An 8,108-nucleotide genomic window follows, 5' to 3' on the forward strand; every position below is an offset into this window, starting at 1 on the left:
GAGCCCACAGCAGTGAGAGGCCCGCGTACCGCAAAAAAAAAAAAAAAAAAAAAAAAAAGAAAAAAGAGTGATCAGCTATTCCAATTGTCCTACATGTTAATACGACTTGATGACATCACATACCTACGCAGCGGATAGCTAACCATGGAGCACTATCTCCCAGCAACCCTGGCTTGTCCACTAACCGTGTATCTTATGCAAAAAGCACTAGGTTTGGAACTTCAGTCTCATGTATACAATGAAAAAATTTTATATGCCACTGGTTATTATATGGCTGTCCTTAAGCAAAAGGAAACATAAATTACATGACATAAACTGACATTATAAAACGCTGTATGAGCATAATACACTGTCCTAACCTCCCAAATTCTTACACACTGGGAACTAATTTTACATGTGGCAAAACAGCTATCATGATTTAAGAACTGGTACAGTATGAAACCGCACAGCATCACGGTACAACAGCCATCTTTTTTTTCCTTTGTGTGTTTTTGTGCATTGTTTTCATACAGAACATTATATTTTACCAGGATACTCAAGTCTTTAGAAAGTAGCAAAGACCAAATAAAACTAATTAGTTGATTTTCTAACCACTGGGCACCGCACTAGATTCCATTCTTGCCACTTCCACTATAACCTAGAAAAACACAATCTTAGAAGATGCCCGTGCTCCCATCTGCCAGTCTTTCGAGGACCAGACCACTGGGCAAATACTACCACTCTCTTACCATACTATTCCGTCTCTAACTTCCTTAGGACGTCACCTCGCAAGGTGGAGAAAATTCAGCTCTTGAGGTCGGGGTTAGCAAGCCAAATGCAACTGTTACAATAAAAAATGTTCAAGGACCTACAGTAATCAATATCCACAGCCTTGTTTCCAAAAGAAAACTGCAGAAGGATCTGAGATAGGCCCCCAAGAGTTAATTCCCTACATCCAATCATTTGGCCCTTACAATGGAAGACAGGAAGAGTGGGAACTGGGAAAGGCATGTAAAGAAAGAACAAGCTAGAATTCAACTCAAAGTTGAAGCTTCTAGACATGAGCCATACCAACAGTAGCCACACGTGGTTCTTGAACACTAAGAAATACGGCGAGTCTGAATTAAGACGGTCTGTACGTGCTAAGGACCAGATTTCAAAGATTTACAAGCAAGAGGAGGAATTATCTCACTCATAATTTTTACACAAATTTGACATTAAAATGATGGTATCTTAGATATACTAAATAAGTTGATGTACTAAAAATAATTATTAAAATTCATTTCACCCATTTCTCCATTTTTTTAATGCGGTCACCAGAAAAGTTTATGTAGCATATGTGACTCACTTCTATGGAACAGCGAGTTTCTAGCATTTTTCACTCTAATTAAAAAACACAGCGAAGCATCTGCTTTAGGCCCTCCACTTCAAGACTATGTGAAGAACCTACAAAAATCAACAAGTTGTGGACCATCCACCTCTGACATACACCTGAAAAACATCACCTTATTTCAAGAATAGGAAAGTAGCTTTGTCAATAAGCTAGTGCAAGGAAAGTCATTTTAAAGCAATGGTTCCTCCACCTTCTGGTCATGAGAATTAAGAGAGGTTTTTTTTTTTTTTTTTTTTTTTGTGGTATGCGGGCCTCCCTCTGCCGCGGCCTCTCCCGTTGCGGAGCACAGGCTCCGGACGCGCAGGCTCAGCGGCCATGGCTCACGGGCCCAGCCGCTCCGCGGCACGTGGGACCCTCCCGGACCGGGGCGCGAACCCAGTTCCCCTGCATCGGCAGGCGGACGCGCAACCACTGCGCCACCAGGGAAGCCCGAGAGTAGAGTTTTTATCAAAATTTATAAATGCCCATGCTCCCTAGACATTCCGATTCCAGTTCAGTAGGGCAGGAGCAGGACACCAGCACCTGGTATGTTATAAAAAGCTCCCCAGGTGAATCTAATGGGCAGCCAGGGTGGCAAACCAACAGTTAAGGTCGTGTTCCTACATCCATCCACCGTAATATATTTCTGAAGGCATGACTAAGATACCATAGGCTTTGAAATGCAGCTGTGTGCGCTGCAACGGCAGTAGCTGATACTGAGAACCAAAATAAGAAATGATAGAACTGCGGCAAGCAAGATGAAGCTGCTGTAATCCGGCACTTAGCCCAAGTTGTTTCCTGTGTTCCTTCCAGATAAGTTTTGCATGTGCACAAAGGGACGTAACTCCCACTTCCTTCTACCTTCGTTGTTTCACAAAGCACTTATACCTGGGGCGGAAATATGGCTTAGTGTTTATAAGCTGGGTTCTCAAATCAGACTGCACAAGTTCAAAACCCAGCTCTCCACTTAACAGCTATAAAAACGTTGGAAAAGCATTTCACATTCCTAAGCCTCTGTTTCTTCAACCATAAAACAAGAGAAAAAGTACCTACTCCTTAAGTTAGTAGGCCCAATTCTGTGATGCATATAAAGTACCTGGGGTGACACACAAAAAAGCCATGCTTTTTAACTGCAATCATTATTTGCCTCTTCTCATGACTGGGCTATAGTTTTGGATTACCCATGCATGGTAAACCCTGCTTTCATTAGCTTAACAACAAAAAGCCATGAATGTTGGCTAAAAAAACGTTAACCCTCTGCCTCTCCATTTTTATAGGCTTCCAAAGCAAGAAGAGGCATCCTAATCTCTCACCTGTCAGACCCTTCAAGCCTTCTGTGAAAAGTGACTGGAACTCTGGAGACTGCAACTTCATCGTAAACAGAGAGTGCTTCAGAAGGCACAGTGTACTCCAGCTGCAGCTCAGCAAGTGCCTGCGCCAGGGACCCAGGCACCTCAGCATCTGGAGAGAGAGTCACCAACCACACATCTACAAGACAAGCAAGCAGGCCCAACAATGAACCTTCCGAGTGAAGGACAACAAAGGGATATTCTGCGATTTTACTTATCACCAGAGGGAGACATTCATCTCCTGTTCAGGTGAAAAACTGAAAAAAGCGACAATGGGAGGGAGAATTACAGCTGGAACTACGCTTGTCGTTATCCGGTTTTGCACTCATGAAGCACACACTACTGATACTACACCCGCATATGTATTTTACTGTTAGGGTGCTCTCCCGGGAGGTAGTATAAAGCGTGAGGGGTACAGGGCTGCCGAGAACAGTGGTTCCAGAAAATGTAACTCAAAGACTTGCAGGAATACTTCGTCTCCGCCAGAACAAGTCACGGTCACATACTTGCCCACACGCACCTGAGACTTATGACCCGGGGATATTTCCTAGGCACTGTAAAATAAGGTATTTCCCCATGACCGGTCCTTGCTGCCCGCTTCTTCCTCATTCACCATCCGCCCCTCCCATCACGTCTCCTGAGTCCCACCCACCCACCCACAGCCCGCCTTCCGTCCTCCGTCATCCCACCCCGCTTTCCACATAAAGTGGGCCTCCGTGAGGCAACAACAGAGCTCAAGTGACCCCCGACGGAAACCACTAGAGAAGAACCACTCCTTCACTTGGAAAGCAGGTTTCAAAGAGCGGCGCTTCCCACCAGGGGGCGAGCTCCCCTCATCCAGACCACTGGGGAAGACAAACACCGCGCTTCCTTCCACCTCCGATTCAACTCAGAAAACTCCGGGGGGGGGGGTAACCCAGTCCCTGAAACGGCGTGTCCCGCCCCTCCCACGACAGGTGCTGGACAGAAAAGGGAGACCCTCAGGGGCCCGGCCGCGAGGAAGGGAAAGCGCCCAGGGGAAGCCCGATGAATCAGCCCGCGGTCAGCGAGACGTGGCGGACACGCGGCCCCGCAACCTCCACGTCGGGCTCCGTCCCTTAGTGCGGAAGAGGCCTCTCACCGCCCCCGGCACCCGCCTTCCCCAAGACCCGCCCGCGCGAGAACCCGCAGGCAGCTCGCGTCGTCGCCGCCGCTCCCCCTCCCACCGGCGCGCACCTGCAGATACCCCTCGCACCCGCTCACCGACCCCGCTGCGCCGTCATCGCCGCGCGCACTTCCCGGCGGCAAGCGAGGGAACGTCACTGACGCGCGCCGGTCGACGGCCGATGGGAAGTCGCAGCAGGGCGTGGGCGGGGCTCGTGCAGGCTCTTCCCGGTCCTCTCACCTCCCCGCGGAAGCCGCTCGCTGGAGCGCGGTTCCCTTGCTCCTCCCAGGGCTGCGCAGCCAGTCGTTGCTCCTGGGGGGACCCGAAGGACCAGGGTCTGTACATTTGTTTTAATTACATCTCACCGCGCCTCTCTCTGGCCCTGAGGTAGTTAGGCGCCCATCTGCACTGCATACCTGTGTGACCTCGGTCGAGTGACCCCGGCTTCCTTTGTAAAATGAGACGATCACTAGAACCTCTCTCGGGGGCTTGCCAGGCTTAAATGTCATGTTAATCCCTAGTAAAGAGGAAGTGCTCAGTAAATGTGAATTTGTTATTCTTCCCTGCTGCCCGGTTCGCACTTGACTCATGTTACTATTCTATACCTTAATCTCTGCCCAGGAGTAAGAACACATTTTTTAAAATACACGTACCTCGACAAGACCTAGGTAGAGGGTTCGAGAGACATTCATTTTAAATTAAAAGCCTCCGGTCCGTTGAAATTACTGGGCATATTTTAATTTTCCCATCTGAGTTTTGTAACCGTTGGCTTTCACGGTCTGGAGACTTTTGCAGCTGTAGAGTGAAGAACTTGGATTTGATTCAGTGCTTTCGTTTTTCGGAGAGCAGAGAAGAATGAAGAAAGTGGCCAAAGAGTGGGAGGACAGCCCTAAATTCTTAACATGGGAAACTTCCAAGAAGTTTTCCAATAACCTAAAAAATAACTAAAATCTGCATCGTGTGATGTCGTTTTAATATTGTAAGTGTAGTCTTTTTGCTTTAATGTCCCTAAAACCGTCCTAGAAAAATTCAAATGCTGTGGTATTTCTGTGGCTTCCCCTGATGAGACCTCTTATCTTCAGAGGGGTTAAGGGTCCCATTTTGAGGCACATATGACTAGCCTTCCAAGTTGCCACTCAGAGACAAAGCACTGATTCAATCCAACTCCTTAACTCAGTAATGAAAATACACACACACACATATATATATATATATATATATATATATATATATATATACGTCTCCTAACTAAGCTAGCCAAGAAAAAAATACAGAGAGCATTTAATGTAAAAGAGACCATCAATGAGGACTTCCCTGGTGGCACAGTGGTTAAGAATCCGCCTACCAATGCAGGAGACGTGGGTTTGAGCCCTGGTCTGGGAAGATCCCATATGCCCACATGCCGTAGAGCAACTAAGCCCATGCGCCACAACTGCTGAGCCTGCGCTCTAGAGCCCGCAAGCCACAACTAGTGAGCCCGCGTGCCTAGAGCCCGTGCTCTGCAACAAAACAAGCCACTGCAATGAGAAACCCGCACACGGCAACGAAGAGGAGCTCCCGCTCGCCGCAACTAGAGAAAGCCCGCGCACAACAACGAAGACCCAACACAGACAAAAATTAATTAGTTAATTTAATTTTTTTAAAAAAAAGAACCATGCTCACACACACACACACACAAAAGCCCATCACTGAAGACATATGGACATTAACAGGATAATAGGAGATGCTATGGACAATTGTATGCCAACCAATTTGATATTATAGATGAAATGGACAACTTCTTTGAAAAATACAACTTATCAAAACTGAAACAGGATCAAACTTTTAAATCTGAATAGCCCTTGACTATTAAAGAAATCAAATTTTGTTCAACAAACTTCCCACAAAGATAATTCCAGGCCCAGATAGTTTCAGTGGTCAAATTTATCAACCACTTAAGGAAGAAATAACACCGATTGTGAACAATTTTTGTTCAGAAAATAGAGGAGGGAACACTCTTTCTCTCATTTGAGGCCAGCATAGCACTGATAACAAAACTGAAATAGATATTACCCAAAAAAGAATTTACAGTTCAACATCCACATGAACACGGAAAGAAATACCTCTAATAAAATCTTACCAAATTGAATCCAGCCAGTTGGATCAAGTTGGGTTTATTCTGGGAATGCAAGGTGGATTTAACATTTAAAAACCAATCAATGTTACTCACCATATTACAGGCTAAAAAATAAAAACTATATGATCATCCCAATAGATGCAGATAAGGTGAAACCTAGCAGGACCTTGTGGGGCTCCTGGGCACAGAAGCCTTTCAAACACTTGCTAATCAGGGAAGGGAGGAGGGGATGCAGAGACAAGGGAGAAGCAGTCAAGAAACATTAGTGTAGCCTTGGGGCCAGGGTCCTGGTCCTGCCTCAAGGGATACACATAACAATATCTTTGAGCTCTTTTACAGAACTAAAACCCCCCAACAAATGGAAGATGTTAGCATTTTTCATTGCAGAGAAGCTCATCAAGAGACCATATGAGGCCAGATTAAAGGAATGGGAGAAGCTCATTAGGAGATCACCTGAGGCTAGGTTACAGGAGTGCAGGCCCTTCACACACCCGGATCCTTATCAGCAACTCCACTCTTGAACCATTGCTGTTAAACTCCTCACCAAATTCTCCCGGGTTGGGACTCTCAGTTTTTGAAGGGCATAAGCCTGCTGTGTCCCTCTTTGCGTGGCAAAGCAATAAAGCTATTCTTTTCTACTTCACCCAAAACTCTGTCTCTGAGATTTGACTCGGCACCAGTGCACAGAGGCCGAGTTTTCAGCATCAAAAGCACTTAAAATTCAACACACATTCATGATAAAAACTCCAAAAATTAAGAAGACTTCCACAATCTGGCAAAGGGTATCTCTGAAAAATGAACAGCTAATATCATACTTAATGGTAAAATATTGGCTACTTTCTCCCTAATATCAGCAACAAGAATGCCCATTCTCCGTACCTCTTTTCAACATTTTACCACAGTTCAAGCCGTTAACATAAGGCAAGGCAAAGAAATAAAAGATGTAATAATTGAGAAGGAAGCGAAATTGTTTTCAGATGACATAATAATTTACATGGAAATCATAGGAATTGGCAAAACTACTAGAACTAGTAAGTGAACTTAGCAAGGTCTTAGGATTCAAGGTTAATAAATAAAAATTATTTGTATTTTTATACAGTAGCAGCAAATAGTTCTAAATTCAAATTTTAAGAGTAGCTAAAGTATATACATATAGATATAGAGATATATAGTATAATGTAGAAATAAATGGAATAAAAGAAACTATACGGTTGGTAACCAAGCATAGATAAAGTAATTCAACATCAGCACGCATTAGGGAAATGCAAATTAAAACCACAGTGAGATGTCATTACATACCTATAGAACATTTTAATCAAAAAGAAACAAACCAAAAAACCCCTGGTAATATCAAGTGCTGATGAGGATGCGGACCAACTGGAACTCTCCTACATTGTTAGTGAGAATACAAAGTGCTGCAGCCATTTTGGAAAACAGTTTGATGATTTCTGATAAAGTGACGTATATACTACCCACCATACAACCCAGCAATCCTGTTCCTAGATATTTACCTGAGAGAAATAAAAACTTATGTTCATACTAAAAAAAAATGTATGTGAATGGCTACAGTAGCTTTATCAATAATCATTCAAGCCTGGAAATAAGCCAACTCTCCTCCAACAGATGAATGGATAAGTAAACTGTGGTCGATCCACACAAAGAAATATTACTCAGCAATATAAAAAAAGTTAACTGCTGATCCACACAACACGTCTAAAACTCCAATCAAGAAAGCCAGACTCAGGAGGCTACACTCAGAATGATTCTACTTATACGACATCCTGGAAAAGGCAAAGCTATAGAGGCAGAAAACAGATCAGCTGTTGCCGGGGACTGGAGACAGAGGGAGGGGTGTACTACAAAGGGGCAGGAGAGGATTTTGGGGGGTGATGGGATGGCTCTATATGTTGATAATCGTGGCAATCACGTGACTGTGTGTCTGTCAAAACACACCGAAAGGTACACGAAAAAGGGTCAACTTTCCTGTATGTAAGTTATACCTTAATAAACCTGACCAAAATATTATCTTTCTATATATTAGCAAAAAAAACACCTAGAACATGAAGTTTTTAAAAAATATATTTTTAAAGGCTCTCAAGGAATGCTTATTCAAATAGATTCAATTTTTTTTTTTTTTTTTTTTTTTTT

At 44.1% G+C, this 8,108-nt stretch overlaps 2 protein-coding genes across 7 annotated transcripts in view; one reads left to right on the forward strand and one right to left on the reverse strand.

Moving 5' to 3' along the window:
• CRBN (cereblon) overlaps positions 1 to 2,645 on the forward strand; it is a 49,018-nt gene extending 46,373 nt beyond the window's left edge. Inside the window, exon 12 of the mRNA XM_028479116.2 lies at positions 2,629 to 2,645. The gene's annotated coding sequence lies outside the window, so the exon portion shown is untranslated. The remainder of the gene's footprint in view (positions 1 to 2,628) is intronic.
• Positions 1 to 4,257, reverse strand: part of TRNT1 (tRNA nucleotidyl transferase 1) — a 17,119-nt gene extending 12,862 nt beyond the window's left edge. Inside the window, exons 1-2 of one of the 6 annotated variants that reach the window (XM_024123784.3) lie at positions 3,947 to 4,257; positions 2,665 to 2,839 (exon numbers count right to left, since the gene is read on the reverse strand). In XM_024123784.3, coding sequence (XP_023979552.1) covers positions 2,665 to 2,812 — 148 coding nt within the window. In that variant the 5' untranslated portion in view covers positions 2,813 to 2,839; positions 3,947 to 4,257. The other 5 variants (XM_024123783.3, XM_007120107.4, XM_007120105.4 and 2 more) reach the window with 5 other exon arrangements.
• Positions 4,258 to 8,108: the final 3,851 nt, after the last annotated feature.

This window comes from Physeter macrocephalus, chromosome 18 (genome assembly GCF_002837175.3).
Source record: "Physeter macrocephalus isolate SW-GA chromosome 18, ASM283717v5, whole genome shotgun sequence".
Classification (NCBI taxonomy): Eukaryota; Metazoa; Chordata; class Mammalia; order Artiodactyla; family Physeteridae; genus Physeter; species Physeter macrocephalus.